The sequence below is a fragment of the Hemiscyllium ocellatum genome, chromosome 22 (genome assembly GCF_020745735.1).
Source record: "Hemiscyllium ocellatum isolate sHemOce1 chromosome 22, sHemOce1.pat.X.cur, whole genome shotgun sequence".
Taxonomy (NCBI): Eukaryota; Metazoa; Chordata; class Chondrichthyes; order Orectolobiformes; family Hemiscylliidae; genus Hemiscyllium; species Hemiscyllium ocellatum.
Genome location: NC_083422.1, coordinates 17,542,485 through 17,560,186, shown reverse-complemented (window position 1 = coordinate 17,560,186; position 17,702 = coordinate 17,542,485). Strand labels below are relative to the sequence as shown.

Here is a 17,702-nt window from a genome sequence, read left to right as displayed (position 1 = left end):
CAGAACTTTAAAAATAAATGACACATGAAATTTTAAAAATGAATTGTGGATAAGAGAAAATATATTTCCAACATAGAATTTCTGTAGTGCATTTGGCCCACTGGTTCTGCATTGACCCTCCAAAGAGCATTCCAATTGGACCCAGCCCTGACCGAAGCCCACGGTGTTTAGCATAGCCAATCCACCTAACCTGCACATCTTTGTGCTGTGGGAGGAAATAGGAGCACAATGCAGACACTGAGAACATCCAAACAGTCACCCAAGGCAAACCCGGTTCCCTGGCACTGACAGGCAGTAGTGCTAATCACTGTACCATGTCGCCCTATATCATAACAAATAATGTGCTTAACTTTGTACTTTAGTTTCTACATTAAATCATGCCAACGTTTGCTGTTTTGTCAGTTAAGTAATTTGGTGTAGTTACAAGATAACTGCCAAAGTGGCATTTTTTACAGTCCATTCAATCAGAGCAGTTGTGAAGAACATTATTTATATTTCAATTATACATCTCACTTATCATCAACAATCATATCTTTATTTTTCCTCAGTTGTTTGAAACTGTGGCTGGTATGTCAGGAATATAATCCACCAGGTGCGGTAGGCTGCACTTGCAATGGGGCTTGCAAGAAAAGTAGCACATTCAACAACTTCCTTCCTAACCTCTCCCCCAATCACTTGTGCTCCCCTCATGCCATACATCATGTATCTTAACTTTATTACCATATACTTGTTCTTAACACATATGTGCAATGCAATGGATGATCATATAGTGCACAGTAATTGAGTCCTTGTAGAGAGATAAGACTAAGATGTAGGAGGCAGAAGTAGACCATTCAGCCCATCAAGTCTGCTCTGTCATTCAATAAGATGACAGCTGAACTGACAATGCTCAACTCCACTTTCCTGTCTTTTCTCAATAGTCCTTGATTTCCTTACTGATTAAAAATTTGTCTATCTCATTAAGTACATTCAACACCACAGCCTCAACAGCCCTCTCCAATAAAGGATTTATTCTCAGTGACAAAATTCCTCGTCATCTCTATGCAACATCTTATTCTGAGATAATGCCCTCTGGTCATACCATATCACATGTAAAAACAACCTTTTTGTATCTACTATATCAAATCCCCTAAGAATCCTCAATATTTCAAAAAGATCACCTCGCATTCTTCTATATTGCATTGAGTACAGACCCAACCTACTCCATTTCTCCTCATAAGACAGACCCTCCATACTTGGCATTAGTCTATGAACTTTCTGTTGGCTGACTCCAATGCCAGGATCTATAGAACATAGCACAGTACAGGCCCTTTGGCCCACGATGCTGTTCTGAGCATTTATGTTAATCTAAGATCAATCTAACCTACACACCCCTCAAATTACTGCTGTCCATGTGCATGACCAACAGTCATTTAAATGCCCCTAATGTTTCTGATTCTACTACCACCGTTGGCAGTGGATTCCATGCACCCACCATTTTCAGAGTAAAGAACCTACCTTTGACATCTCCCTATAACTTCCTCCAGTCACTTTTAAATTATAACCCTTTGTGACAGCTATTTTTGCCCTGGGGAAAAGTCTCTGGCTATCTACTCTATCTATGCTTCTCACTACCTTGTACATTTCCACCAAATCACCTGTTTTCCTTCTTCTCTCCAGTCTGAAAAGCCCTAGCTCACTCAACCTCTCTTCATAAGACAAGCCCTCCAGTCTCGGAAGCATCCTGATAAATTTCCTCTCTAAAGCTTCCACATCTTTCCTAATAATGAGGTGACCAAATGCAGATACAATATTCCAAGTGTTCACGGTTGTTAGTTCACTGTTGCTTCACTGTGATCAGGAATGTTGATTTTTTTATCTCTTATAGATCTGAGAACCAGTGTTTTATAGAGCTACAGCAAAACCTCATGGCTCTTATATCTTTCCTTAAATAGGGTATCCAGAACTACTTGCAATATTCTGGCTGTTGCTGACAAATGCCTTGTGTAGTTTTAGCAAAACCTTCATACTTGTTTACCCCATACCTTTGAAAAAGGCCTTTACTCTATTTGCCTTCCCTATAGCCTGCTGAATTTGGATGCTAGCTTTTTGTAATTCATGGATGAGGACTTCCATGTCCCTCTGTTCATAGCTTTCTACATTTTTGTAATTTAATAATAGTCATCTTCTCTAATAGAACCAAACATTTCCCCACATTATATTCCATTTATACTTGTCCACTCGCTTAACCTATATCCCTCTGCAGACTTTGTGTCATCATCCACACTTCATTCTTGCCTATTTTAGTATAAAATGTATGTTATCTTCCTATGATTGTGGTATGTGCCAGTGTTCTCACACATAGCCATTGCAGATTTTTAACTAGATCTTTTTATATCAGAGGAATGATATTGAACCCAATTGGAATACATGTAATATTGTATATTTATTTCACAAATAAGTTTTAAAATTGCAGTTTTTTCTTTGGTCAAACTAGCTATTTAATTATTGATGCAATCGATGTCATTCATTACAAGGTGACATGCTATAAAAGCAAGATACATGCAAAATTGCAGTTTACTTAATTTATATTAGCTTATTTTTCGAGAACAATCCCATAGATACCTTGCCCTCAAATCTCAGCATCCATTTTTCCCTAAACAATTTCAGCAATTGCTTATATATGATTGAACCACTCACTTATGGAAATATTTTGGTGTTTATTCAAAATTTCCTTTGAATATTTTTGGAACAGTATCTCCTTGACCACTTTCTTTTTCATGCAGTTTCCAGAATCAGTCAAGAGTCTTTCAAACCATGAAAACCCCCAAGTCTCTTTGAATTTGGTAACCAGATCTGAACCTGGAATTCGAGATGTTCGAAGTAAATGACTTGCAGTTTCTGCATAATACTCTCCAATGTATATAGTTCAGCATTTTTTTTGTTTTGTTTATTGTTATTAGTTTACTGTTGTTTCACTGTGGTCAGGAACGTTGAACTTTACAACACACAGGTCTTGCAACTTCAACTCCAATATTTCAACAATTATCCATAATGTAAATGTCTCATCCCATTTTTTTCTTTCCCTATAACTTTTATTTATCCATATTAAACACAAAAAAGCATACAAATGGAAGCTAAAATATGTTATCTAACTCACTTTTAAATCCTTTAAGTGCCTACTTAGGCTTTCTTAATTTAATACTAACTGCAAATTTAACAAACATGCACTTCTGAATGTGGGTTATAACAAAATCTTACTGTATAGAAAGAGACCATTTGGCCTAATGTGGCTGCTTGAAAGAGCTTTCAATGAGTTTCATTCTTTTCCAATTGCTCTGCAATTTTTCTTTTTAAAATCTGTTTCTACTTCATTCCCTTTTGAGCAGCGCAATTCATATCAAGTTGCTTCACTGAAATAAATGTGCCCATATTATCCCTTTGGGTTCTTTGCCAGGTGTCACTGGTGTAAATCTGAAAATCTTAGGGAGTTCAACATCAGTTTCTCAGGCACCAATTAATAATGACCTCAACCCAAGGCAACTCTTCTAACAAATATGTTATGCTTTCTGAAATATTCTCAAGTTTTAGCCTTAATGTAGATCACGTTACGACTGAAGCATTAGCCTAATGCTAAGGTTGATTAACTGAGGAAAAAAGAAGTTTGAAGTTAAATCATCAGCAAAAGCTTTATATACCATACCTTAAAAATGTGCACAGATGAACATAGTAAAAAAATGGGCAGCACAAACACAGTCATGCTCCTTAGACAACACTATCCAAAGTCACAAACTATACCACATTAAAGGACAAGCTCAGCAGACACACCGGAACACCACAAACTGCAAGTTACCCAAGACCCTGGCCAGTTACAATCCTGGCATCAAGCAAACAATGTGAAGCCAAACCAATCACTTTCTGATCAGACTATACTCAATCCAAGTGATTGAAGACATCGCTAATGCTGCTATCTCGTAACACCATCACAGCATTGTACAAAGGAAGATGACTGTGGCTGTGGGAGGTCAATCACGGAGGAGGTAGAGACAGGGTCATTTAATATTTTTAAAATGGTGATAGGTTCTTTTTAGGCAAAGATATTGAAGGTCATCAGGGACAGACAGATATGGAATTTGAAATGCAATAAATCAGCTATAATCTTACTGTGGGGTGGTATCAAGGGGCCAAATGATCTACTGCTCCTATTTCATATGTTTGTATATCTCACCTCCAGGATATCTCTGCAGGAGTTCTTCAAAGTAGTGTCCTAGGCTCAATCATCTTTGGTTGCTTCACCCATCATAAGATTAGAAGTGGGGACTTATGCTAATGACTGCATAATATTCAGCACCATTCATGACTCCACAGATATTGAAGCAACCCATGTCCTTATTCATGAAGAACTGAACAATATTCAGGTATGGGTTGAAGAGTGGAAATTAACAATCACACCAGACAAATGTCAGACAAGGGGCACCTCCAACAGGAGAAAACCTAACACTCACCCCTTGATGTTCAATGGTCTTTTCATTAGTGAATTCCCCATTAACAAAAGTCTAGGAGTTACCATTGATTAGAAACTGCACTCGGCCAGCTGTATGAATATGTGGCTATGAGAGCAGGTTATATTTTGGGAATTTTGCAGTAACTCACTTCATGTCTCTCCAAAGCCTGACCACGATCTACCGGTCAGAAATCAGGAGTGTGAGGGAATACTCATCATTTGTCTGGATGGGTACAGCTCCAAAAACACAAGAAACTCAACAGCACCAGGGTAAAGCCAACTTGACTGGAGTAACTCACCAAGCCTCCTTTCACAGCATGTCTCAAACCCATGATCTATACCACCTGGAAAGACAAGGGCAGCCGATACAAGGGAACACCAGCACCCAGAAGTTCCTATTCAAGTCACACACCATCCAGACTTGGAAATGTATTACTGTTCTTTCTGTGTCCCTGGATAAAATTCCTGAAATTCTCTTCCAAGCAGTACTGTGGTATTACCAAAACCCAAGGAGACAGGTCACCATCATCTGCAGAAATAGTTTGGTTTATTCTACTTTACCTACATTTCTTTACTGAAATAAATGGTTTTAGTTTTAGCTTTGATGGTTGGGTGACTGGTGTGCGATGCAGAGTGATGCCAACAGCATGGGTTCAAATCCCACACTGGCTAAGGTCACTATGAAGGACCATCCTCAATCTCTTCATTCGCCTGAGGCATGGTGACCCTCATGTTAGGCCACCACCAGTCATCTCCCTGTAAATGAAAGTGTAGCCCTATTATCTGGTAAGATTATGGCAACATTACCTGTATTGTTAAAAGCAAATTTGCAGCTTTGTGTGGTTATATTTCAATGAAACACCACGTCGTTAGATAAAAAAAATCTATCAAGCTACATTTCTGTCTGGAATTTCACCTGTCTAGTAGTAACACAAGCTGGGATCATAACATTTGGATGTACGCGGACCTCTGCTGATACTTTGGTATCCCATTTTTAAGAATAAACTAAGGGTGCTGTTCTAGCAGCTCAGGTGATTGCATAGGATCCATGATCCTACTTGAAGCAGGTTATTGAGTTCTTCTGGGTTACTGATCATTATTGTTTTTTTGGAGGACACAAAACACTGATGTTGAAACTATGTATATAACTGCTGGCACAGCTCAGCAGAAATAATTCACCATGGGTAGCACTTCATTTCAATGCAGATGTTATTATCTGATAGTTCATAAGATACTTGCACAAAAACTGAACAGCAATACTTAACTACTCATAATTGGTTTATTATAATCCGAACAAAGAGGAAATTTTACATTTATTTGATTAATTATAGTCAATTTAATTACAAAAACAGATTCAGGAGCTGACATTACCTCATCCAGTGAATCGTTAACCAAATGCGAGCGTCTCACTTTAACATTTAGGAAGAGCATGTTGATGTCTGGCTTCTGTCTACGAGACACTTTATCAACCAAACTTTGCTGTATAGGAAGAAGACGAGTAGTCTGAAGCTAGCGTGGCATGTTTTAAACGTTTGCAAGGGCACAATCAATGCAATAGAACACAATTTTGATTATTTCTTATTTTTACATAAAATGATAAAGTAGAATAGTGCTAGGAAATGGGGCCTTTATCCATTTTTCATTTAGTATTAGCCTCAAGTATTCCAATATGTTAAGCTCTTTTTTTTGCATTGCTACAAACCACCTGAAGAACACATGGTTTCATTTTTGCCAAAATTGTTTGAGGCTGCATGTTAGTCTGTATCATAGCATTGCTACCCTTAGAACTCATGTCCAATAAAAAGAAGCCTGAGAATCCCCAAGTCCCTCTTCATTGTACAAGAGCTATAATAACAACATGCTCCACCTTGCAAATCTTGATAGGGTGACTAAAAATTGTGGGATATAGGTAAAGTAGTGTTACTTCTGCAATTGTAATTACTTATACAAAGTAAATGAGTGGTCTTGTGTCCCGGTTTGGTCCGCTCCCTTGGGCGACTGGTACAAATCCCACAAGAGAGACATCTGAATCAGACAGTGAAAGGAGGTCGATAGAAAATACGGCGACAAGGGGCCAGGCAACTCTGTGCACAGACCAGGGTAAGAAAATTGACTTTTAAGTACTGCCTTGGTGGCCGGGATTGAGGTTTAGTAGTTTATAAGGGACTAACGAAGGAACTCAATATGGGTTGTGCCGTGGGTAAGGAAAAAAGCCTTCGGGAAAACAAAAGAAGAAAAAGGCAATGGAAATGGAGGCGAGGTCCCTTACAACATACCTCCAGAAAGTCCGTTGGGCAGGACGTTGTGGAATTGGCAAAATAACACTTGTACCAGGGAAAAAGATGATTAAATATTGTTGCTTTGTATGGATTAAGAAATCCTTTCTTCGGCCCACCGTCTTCTGGCCAAAGTACAGGTCGGACGAAGACTGGGTTTGTAAATATCTGAATTTATAAGTCAATGTGTGAGAGAGAGAGAATGAAAAGAGCTGTGCAGCTGGTAGAAAGTTTAACCCTTTGTGATTTGGTTTGAATGCACATTTGTTTGTTGGTGATTGAATGTTTACGCTTTATTCCCTGGAGCTTGAGTTCCAGGACTGTTTTGAATCTGATTTTTATTATGGAAACTTAACATGATGTCTTTTAAGGTTAAGGATTCTATAGAGATTATGAAAAAAAATGATAACTCCTGTTCTTTTTACAGGTCATGACTGCCTTACTATCAGTTTCTAACTAATCTCTTTCATCCTTACATAAAAGCGATTTATGGAGGACAGTTGAAGTTTCAGTTCAACATTCGATTGTAGTAAAAACAAAATTCTATGGTTAATATCTGTGACCTTGGATTCGGCCATTGTTCATGCGTTAGAAGTTTATTTTTTTAACTTGAATAGACAAATTCTTTTAAGGCAGCTCTGATTATTTCACAACCTATAGCATTGTAATTGAGCAATGATTGGTCAGGTCAGGCAGCATCCAAGGAACAGGAAATTCGACGTTTCAGGCATAAGCCCTTCATCAGGAATTTTCAGCTCTGATCTCCAGCATCTGCAGACCTCACTTTCTCCTCAATGATTGGTCAGGACTATTTAAGAAAATTAATTTTGGATTTAAATTAAGGGACTAAAACTGGGTAATTATAGTGGATTTCAAAGTTGGAAACTATGCATTTTACATTTTAAATATTAAATACTGAATAAATGAATGTCAATGTATAAATATATTTACAAGTTAGGAACAGGCTTTAAAGTTAGGCAACCATGAATTGGTATTTGAAGTTATGGAGAGCTAGAAATATTGCAATATTTCTTCAAGAAAAAGGGAAGAACATAACGACTTATCCCCTTCAGGAGGTACCAATAGGGGACAAAGAGATTGGGTTTGTGAGTGCCCCCCTCACCAGTGGGGAGGTCAGAACATTTAAAAAGGAAATGAAGGTCCTGGTTGAGGAACCGGTAGGGTTGTCTGAACAAATTGATCAATTTTTGGGGCCCAGTCTGTATATGTGGGCTGAGTCAATGTCTATTTTGAATATACTATTAACTGGGGAAGAAAGGGGACTTATACAAGGAGCAGCCATTAAAATATGGGACAGGGAACACCCGATTGGAGATGGGGATGCTGGACAGGGTGAGATGAAGTTTCCCCTCAGAGACCCCCAGTGGGAAAATCAAAACCCGGAGCATAGAGAAGAAATGAGGGAATTGAAAGACCTGATTCTAAAAGGAATAAGAGAGGCAGTTCCGAAGTCGCAGAATTTGATTAAAGCCTTTGAAGTTAGATAGGAGAAAGATGAGACTCCATCAGCTTTCTTGCAAAGATTAAGAGACACAATGCGGAAATATTCTGGAATGAACCCTGAGGACCCAGTGGCACAGGGTCTTTTGAAAGTACATTTTGTGACAAAGGCATAGCCAGACATACAGAGAAAGATACAGAAGATAGAAGGGTGGAGTGAAAAACCATTAGATGAATTGTTAAGAGAGGCACATAAAGTGTTTGTAAAGAGAGAGGATGAGAGACAAAAACAAAAGGTGAAAATGATGGTAGCTACGGTTAATGAGGTAGTTAAGAAAAGAATGGAACCAATATTGAGCAACAGAGCAGTGGGTGGCAGCATGTACGACAGAGAGAATGTGGGAGAGAGATAGACCCTATTGTATGGGCTAGAGAAGGGAATCGTGGAGGACTACAGATCTCTCCCCTTGAAATAAATTTATAAAGGGACGGGGACGTTGTCTGTGAACGACAATATCCCATTTCCATAGAAGGTAAACAAGGACTGCAGCCAGTAATTGAGGGACTGATTAGAGATGGATTGTCGGAGCCATGTATGTCTCCTTATAATACCCCAATTCTACCTGTGCGGAAATCCGATGGAACTTATCGATTGGTGCAGGATTTGAGAACATTAAATCGAATAGTACAGATCAGATACCCAGTGGTGCCAAACCCCTGTATGATATTAAGTAAGGTCCCTCATGACCACAAATGGTTTAGTGTGATAGATTTAAAGGATGCCTTTTGGGCTTGTCCCTTGGCGGAGGAAAGTAGGAATTTGTTCACCTTTGAATGGGAAGACCCCAGGATAGGACAGAAACAGCAATACCGGTGGACTGTGCTTCCCCAGGGATTTATGGAATCCCCGAATTTATTTGGACAGATGTTAGAACAAATATTGGAGAAATTTAGCAGCCCCAAGGGGACTACTCTGTTGCAGTATGTAGACGACCTCTTAGTAACAGGAAAAAGAAGAGAAAGAGTAGTAGAAGCCACTAACCAATTATTGAATTTCCCGGGCCAGCAGGTATCTAAAAACAAATTACAATATGTGGAGCGAGAAGTGAAATACTTGGGACATTTAGTTAGTGAGGGAAAGTGAAAGATAAGCCCGGAATGGATAGAGGGAATAGTGGGGATGCCGCTGCCCAGGACTAAACGGGAGTTACGTAAATTTTTGGGTCTAACGGGATATTGCAGATTGTGGATTGATTCCTATGCTCAAAAGACTAAGAAATTATATCTCAAACGATTAGAGGAGGAACCAAAATGTCTAAGTTGGGATGATGAGGAAAAAGAATTAGTTGAGGACCTCAAAAGAGATCTGATCCATGTTAGCCTTACCTTCGCTAGACAAACCTTTCCACCTCTGTGCTACTGTAGATCAGGGAGCGGCTTGGGGAATATTAACCCAGAGGTGGGGAGGAATGAAACAGCTAGTAGCATATCTTTTGAAGCTATTGGATCCAGTATCCTGGGGATGGCCTGAATGTGTGCAGGCTGTGACTGCCACTGCGAGTGGGGTGTCTAAAACAATATTGGAGCACAGAATTCCCCGCTATGGGCTAGTAAGGAACACATTTTACCTCAAAGTGTTACAGGGGGTAATGAAAGGGTTGGGAATTTCCTGGGAGTTCCATACTCCATGGCACCCGCCATCATCTGGAAGGGTTGAGAGAATGAACCAAACACTCAAATGACTGCTCTCTAAATTGATAATAGAAACCAGACTCCCCTGGACCAAATGTTTACCTATAGCTCTCTTGCGAGTACGAACAGCCCCAAGGAAAGATTTGGGACTATCCCCCTATGAAATCTTATTTGGATTACCTTATCTGGGAACGAATGGAGAATTGCCAATTCCCGAAACTAAAGATTTGTTCTTAAAGTAGTATATACTGGGCTTGTCCTCCTCTTTGTCTTTCCTCAGGAAACAGGGTTTATTGGCACAGACTCCACCCCTAGAATTCACCGTTCATCCCATCCAGTCGGGAGATTGGGTCTCAGTAAAATCATGGACAGAGACTAAATTGCAGCCGGACTGGGAAGTGCCGTACCAGGCTCTTTTGATTACCGAAACGGCAATAAGGACAGCGGAGAAAGGCTGGACTCACTACACTCGGATCAAAAGGGCAAGTGGACTCTCCAGTTGAGGAAGACGAGTGGACAGCCGAATCAACGCAAGACCCGCTGAAACTCAGACTAAAGAGACTTTGAGTAACTGATTATACAGTGGCGATGCGAACGCGGGAGATTTTCTGTAGAATTGTATATTAAGTTTTTTTTCATGCTTCAGCATAATCTTTAGAGTACTGGGAATGCTTAGAGTTATGATGCTAGCCCTCTTAGTTTTGGGATTTTGTCAAATATCACTTTCATATGTATGCAGCTTAGTAAATTGTGGGGATGTAGATAATCAGAGACAGTACTGCAGCTCTGAGATACATCTTAAGTCCTATGGGGATGTTACTTGGTATAATGGTCTCGTCACAGTACACCAGACCCCATTCCGACCAGCTCGCGATTGTCCCGATAAAAAAATGTACCCAATATACCTGATAATAAAGAAAACCACATGGCACGAAATAATTCTGGGGGGGGGGGGGGTCACCTATGAGATACCATTAAATGAAACATTTGGATAGAAATGAAAGCAAACTGGAAGGATTTCTCAGGCTGTTGTTTTCGAATTAGCATAGGACAGGGAAAACGGGCGGAACTACTGGATTATGAGATACAACCTTTCACCCCTCCCACTGATCCTACAGTAGTAAAAATTATAGAGGTAAAGGACTTGAAATAGACTATCGAAATAGAAACTGGGTACGGGGATGCAGATGCCTGGGTTGAATGCGTAAAGTAAAAAAGTCTATTCCTGAGATGCTGCCTAACCTGCTGTGCTTTGACCAGCAACACATTTGCAGTTGAATGCGTAAAGTATACTGTAAAAAATCTGAACAAAAGCAATTGCTATGCACGTGCCTCCGGTAGGCCAGTGGCCCAGGTGGTTCCCTTTCCACTCGGGTGGAAGCAAGACAGGAAGGGCATGAAATGTATGATAGCCCTGTATCAGGATGAGACTGCATGGAATGATAGGAATTGTACCTCCCTACCTCTGATGTTCCCTCCCTTGGAGAAGAAAGATACAAAAGTCACCCCCACATTTTCCGCCGCAGTTGGAAATCACACGTCGTGTGCGTAGACGAGGTACAAGTTGGTCAAGAGATTTGGGGGAGCTGAAATTATGTACAGAGATTAAAAATGTTACTGAAACAGAGAAGGGAGGGAACTACTCAGCACTAAAGGTTCCCCGAGCGGATCTGTGGTGGTACTGTGGAGGCAAAATATTGAGACCCACCCTACCTCTGGATTAGAGAGGGATATGTGCAATTGTACAATTGGCAATTCCATTTACCCTGGCACTTGAGAAGGAAAAGATAGTAGGGAAAAAGGGAAGGGGTAAGAGATCACTGTTAGACACTTCTTTCGATGACAGGATTTATCTCGATTCTATAGGAGTCCCTAGGGGAGTACCTGATGAGTTCAAGGTTTGTAACTAGATTGCAGCAGGCTTTGAGTCAGTTCTCTTTTGGTGGGTAACAATTAATAAAAATGTAGATTGGATAAATTACATTTTCCATAATCAACAGCGATTTATAAAATTATACAAGAGATGCGGTTAAAGGAATATCAGAACAGCTTGATGCGACAAGTAGGATGGCATGGGAGAACAGAATGGCCCTTGATATGATTTTAACAGAAGGAAGGGGGTGGTGGTTCCATCCTTACTTCCCTGATAGTAGTAGTCTGGGTATTGGTGGCCATTGGCTGTTGTATCATAACCTGTATACGAGGGCTCGCCCAAAGACTGATTGAGACAACCTTGATGAAACAGATGCCCCTAAAAGGGAATCAGGCAGAGGAACTTCATCGACTAAATAATGAAGGGATGAGTGGGACCAAGATGGATGAAATCTCCAATACGATGCTTAAAAGAAAAATGCAGAAGATAACAAATGGTAATTAAAGAAAACGGGGAAATTGTGGGATATAGGTAAAGTAGTGTTACTTCTGCAATTATAATTACTTATACAAAGTAAATGAACTCACACCAGTGTGTAATTGTTTCAGCCAAGAGCTGAGTCAACAAGAATGGAAACTGTGTGGAGGAAATGCATAATTGTTTTTTTGTATTAGCTAAACGTGTATGCAAGAAAGAAACGGGACTGCAAAACAATGGTAGATATTACAGGCGACTAGATAAGTGCTGTGAGGGGAGGCAATTAAGCTAGATACGCCTGTACAAACAATAGGTATAAACATCTGTTTCCCACTTTTACAGAAACTCAGGCGATTAGATAAGGTGTTGAGAGGGGAGGCACAGATGGAGGGAGTAGATAATGGTAAGGATATGCCTAACCATGACCCACAGCAGGATGAGGTCAAACGGCCTTGTGAGGCCAGAAATAAGCATTTTGTCACAGACAAGGCCGGATAAGGCAAGATATAAACAGGAGTAATGGGTACCAGTCTTAGGGAAGTGGAGGATGTAAACAGGGGAGGAGCAATGAAATAAAAAAAATATATATAGAAATCAAATTATATAAATATCGAGTATTTGTTGAATTCGGTGTGTGAGTCCCTTGCCTTGCCTTGTAGACAGACGGTGGACCTCACACCCTCTTGCAAGAGTAAAATAAATGACACTACTGATTCAGATCTTGTCTCAGACTGAAATTATTGAAATGTGTGAGCTTAGTTTCTCACAAGAGCAAGAATGACAAGCTCAAACAGTGGCTGAGACTAAAATCTGAACATTAGCTGGAACGTGAGAAACTAGGGGTGTTCTGTGTGAATAAGATTTTAAAAAGATAAACCAGGTCAGAGTGCTAAAAACAAAATATTCTACCTTCTTATATAAATGATCCAATGCCAAGCACTCACCAAAGTTTATTTCCAGAAAAGTTGCCTAATGTTTACTTACCCTAGCTACTGTGATCATCTGACGTTCAGAGTCCCTCTGGATAATAATTTTCTTTGCTGCTAAGGAGAGAATGAAAGGAAACTGGCAGAAGGAAAACCTGCAATTTAAAAAAAAGTCTTCAAAAAGGATTATGGGCATCTGAATTAGTAATACAATGCTGTTGCAACCTAGCTACGCAATTACATTTCCTGCATCTGGTACATATTGTATCAGACCTTTCCAAAACATCACCACTAAATATTTTATGGCATAGCACAAAATATGTCCTTGTGAAGCAGTTTAACATGCAGGTGTAAGCAAAGACGACCCAGAGAGCACAAAGTGAAAGAAAATGAAAACTTTTTGTGATCTCAGAATCTCCCTAAATATTTTACAATCAATTAATTACTTTTGAAGTGAAATGAAGTCACTTTGGTAATGTAGAAAATGCAGCAATCAATTGTGCACAGCAAGCTCTTCCCATCAGCAATTTGATACTGCCCAGATAATTATATTTTTCTGTGCTGGTTTAGGGATAGATATTGGCCAGGCCACCACGGACAACAATTCTGCTCTCCTTCAATTAACATGTTGGATCATTACTGTCCACCAGAGAAAACAGACCAGGCACCAGTTTAATGCTTCAACTAAAAGACTGTGTGCCTTCAGCAATGCAGCACTCCTTCAGTACTCCACTGCGTCAGCCTAGACATTTGCACTCAAACCACTATAGTATGATTTGAACCCAATTTACTATTTACTTAGAGGTACGAATATTATCAAGTGAGCTATGGCTTCAGACACAGACAAACACTTTAACTATTCACATCAAGGTACGTGCAGCAGTACCAAATAAGCAAGGGAAAAGCAAACCATTCAAGCAGGTGTGTTGAGACAAAGTGGAGATTATCATGATTCGTGATCCCTAACAAATGTCTACTGATGGCGAAGTAGTTGGCATGCAGTATTCCGGCCAAATAAACCAGTAATTGTGCAAAGATATAGATAGGACAGGTAGGTGGGTGGGCAGCAGCATACCTGGGCTGATTAAAAGGTAAAGTGGTACACTGAATCGGAGGGTCAGAGATTTTCAGGCAATCCATTCAATTACGTAGCAACAGACTCCACTTACCAGTTCACAAGTCATTCCCATGCAAAACTTTCTTCATCCATAAATTTTAATCAGTTTTTGAGAAGTTTAGTTCCTTCTCTAAAAAACATTTATGAACGCAGCTAATGAAGGGACCATGGGTGAAGAATTAATTGGTGGTACACAATACAGAATGGTGCAAGGTGTTAAAGGAAAATGCAGAACAGGGGCAAGACACTCCTTCAGTTATAGATTACTTTTAATTCCAGTAAATCATATTGAATAACAATTAAACATATTTATTTTAGATGTATGCTAAACTGCATTAAGTCTTATATTTCTAATACTTGCGTCACAAAGAATAGGCTCTATTCAAAATCTCTTCAGTTGTAAACCTCAAAATGTTTTGTTTAAATACAAATATCGCTAATATGATTGTGAGACTGATTATTACACATTTGTAATTAAATCTGATGACCAAAATCGCAAATGCCCTGTAATGGGTCAAATATCCTCAAGGGGGCACCCTTGTGCCATATGTTACAACTTTGAATAGCATGTTTTGATACTAAAAAGGGTATATTGATCTTAAAATGTATGCAATAAATAAACCAAAAATGTGCTTTCAAAATAATAAATACTCAATTTCTTTGTTTACCAAATCTTGGTACCTCTGACCACAAGATGAGCTTCCGACCAAATATTTAATACACCATCTATTTCTACCTTTGGAATACTGCCCTAGGTCTGATTATTCCACTACATTCTGGCCCGTCTCCACAAAATATTATCCTTCATAAAACCTGAGGCCACCCAATACTCTGTTACCATTTTCGCAACTCACACTAAGTTCTGTTGCCCCATACCCCGTGGTCACTACTTCCATTGGCTCAAGGTGGGACAATGTTTCATTTTAAAAATTATTATTTTTGTTTGCATATGCTTTTTGGTCTTTGTTCCTCCCTTTCTCTGTAACCTTCTCCAACCCCATTATCCTGTAAAATATCTGCATTGTTTTAATGATCTATTCAGCAGTACTTATAAAAAAACTAAAGTATAAACGAAAATAGATAAATAAGAAAAAGGGCATTTTTAAGGTTGTGAAACCAGAAAATGCAATCTATTGCTTTGATAATAAAATTGTAAATTTCTGTTTGAGGAACTTGATTGGGACTTCGCTGTAAATAAAATTTTCATTCTAGATTGTTCATACTTGAATTGTTTGCTGACTTGTATCTAAACAGTTTATATATTAAGTCATATTTTGCCAAATGAGCAGTTATTTTCTGTGTTGTGGATAACACCAAAATTGGTTATATAGTAGACAGTGAAGAAGGTTATTTAAGATTATGAAGGGAACTTGATCAATTTAAGTTAGATAAATGTGAAATGTAGCATTTTGTTAAGACGAACAAGGGCACGACTTGTTATAGTAGGGCCCTGGGAAGTGTTGTCGAACAGAGACCCCCAGGGGTTCAGGTAATTCAAATTCATTGAAAGTTGTTTCTCCACATGCCAGAGGGCAGGAATTCCACTTGGCCAAGCTGTCCTGCTTTACCTTAATCTTAAACTTTTGTGAGTCATTAAAGTCCTGGATCGAAAGAATCAGCAATAGCTGTGTCTGGAATAAACTGCTGAGGGATAAAGATAAATTGTTATTCAGGAATTGAAAGCAATTAGCTATGCCTGGGAAAAGGAGGAGTTGAAGCTACATAAACAAAACTATTTTATCAGGTGTTATAACTTATGCCACAAGGATGTTTAAGGCATCTGTTGCAAGGAAACTGTATATTCAAATAGATAATCAATGCCAAATGTGACAAGGAACAGGGAAGCTACTCATGTTAATATGGCAAACTGCAGACTTGCAATATTGTGGATGTAAGATTCTAAAGGATCAACAATAATATCACACCATAAACCTGAAGAACAGCAAATACCATAAGAATTCAACTCCAGAATTAATTAGTAGGAGAACTCCAGAGAATAAAACTGCATAGGGATCGAACCCTGGGCCCATCCAGAGACATACACTGTTTGTTGGAATTGTGGCTAAATTCCCCAATTAATTGTGTAATAACAAAGTTGGGTTGTGAGACTTAACTTGCTTACTTGAATCTTATTTTGGTTGCCAATCAAATTTATATAATTGATCCAGTACTTGATAGTGTGATTTCTTAATGAATAACAAAATTAAAGGCAGCTTGTGGTGATTTACCCACAATACCTTTAAGTTACTTTTACTTGGTTTTACCTAACTCGTGTTCTATTAGTCATAAAGTGGAAATCAGTAGTTCTTTGCCCTCAATTATAAATCGGCTTACCCTCCTGTATCGATAAAATCTTACTTTCCTTGTGCTAGTTTAGAGGTTTACATTTTTCAAACTTACTGCAGTTGAAACACAATCCTGAAAGATAGTTGCTAAACAACCAGTTAACTCACAACTTTCCTGTGATGTCATTCTTAAACATTTGTTTCCAAACACCATTGAAATTCAAATTCATATTCTCTGCAAACTATTTTTTTCAAAAAATTAGTAGTCAACTGTTTTGAACTTATTAAACATTTAACTATATATAGCAGCTGTTTGTATTGCATCTATTTTATGAACTGATTGGCTATGTATGCCATTGATAGGCAATATTTAACTACAGTAAAAACAATTCAGTTGACAGGTATGATAGTGCTGGTGGAAACACACTTGGTGTTTATCGTTAGTCTATTTCACCATTTCCTACATCAGTGAAGTTCACCTGAAATTGCCACTCTAATTGAAAATCTATTTCCTTAACATTTACCTGCAGCACTTTTGTATTATGAGTATTATTGTACACCAGATTGGCATTCATTAATACTGATTCTTTTATAGAAGGAATTTTCAACCAAAAAAAGTGGTGAGGATCAAACATAAAAACACACAAAATTTTGACATTAAGTATATTATAGTCTAGTTTTGAAAAAAAAAGTGTTGGGAAAAATCTACTTTAATCTAGTTTGAACAATTAGATTTTCTCACCTGTGAGAATTTCCATAACACTGCCAGATATGATACTCCTCCATGAGGTCAATATGATCCAAGGTAGAGTTGTAGAAATCCATGAAATGAATAATTGGTGGATTTGCCAGACTGTTAGCTGCATCTGTGGTAACAGTAAGACACACAAAAACCTAACATTTATAGCAACAGTAACTATTCATAGAATAATTTAAATCTAACAAATTAAGAGCTAGCAATTAAATTTTCAAAAAATACTTAATATGTAGCAAACTCAGTTCAAAGAAAAAAGGCAGTAATTTAGACCAGTGTGCCAGTGATGTGGATTTTGCTGCATCAATCCAAAACTTATCCCCTTGTTTAATCTCAGCAATCAGCATGGTTTCCGCCA

General features: G+C 38.7%; 1 protein-coding gene across 1 annotated transcript in view; it reads right to left on the bottom strand.

Moving 5' to 3' along the window:
• The window catches only part of hectd2 (HECT domain containing 2), a 139,699-nt gene that overhangs the window by 24,696 nt on the left and 97,301 nt on the right, over positions 1-17,702 (bottom strand). Inside the window, exons 11-13 of the mRNA XM_060841778.1 lie at positions 17,333-17,456; positions 13,247-13,343; positions 5,855-5,962 (exon numbers count right to left, since the gene is read on the bottom strand). Coding sequence (XP_060697761.1) covers positions 5,855-5,962; positions 13,247-13,343; positions 17,333-17,456 — 329 coding nt within the window. The remainder of the gene's footprint in view (positions 1-5,854; positions 5,963-13,246; positions 13,344-17,332; positions 17,457-17,702) is intronic.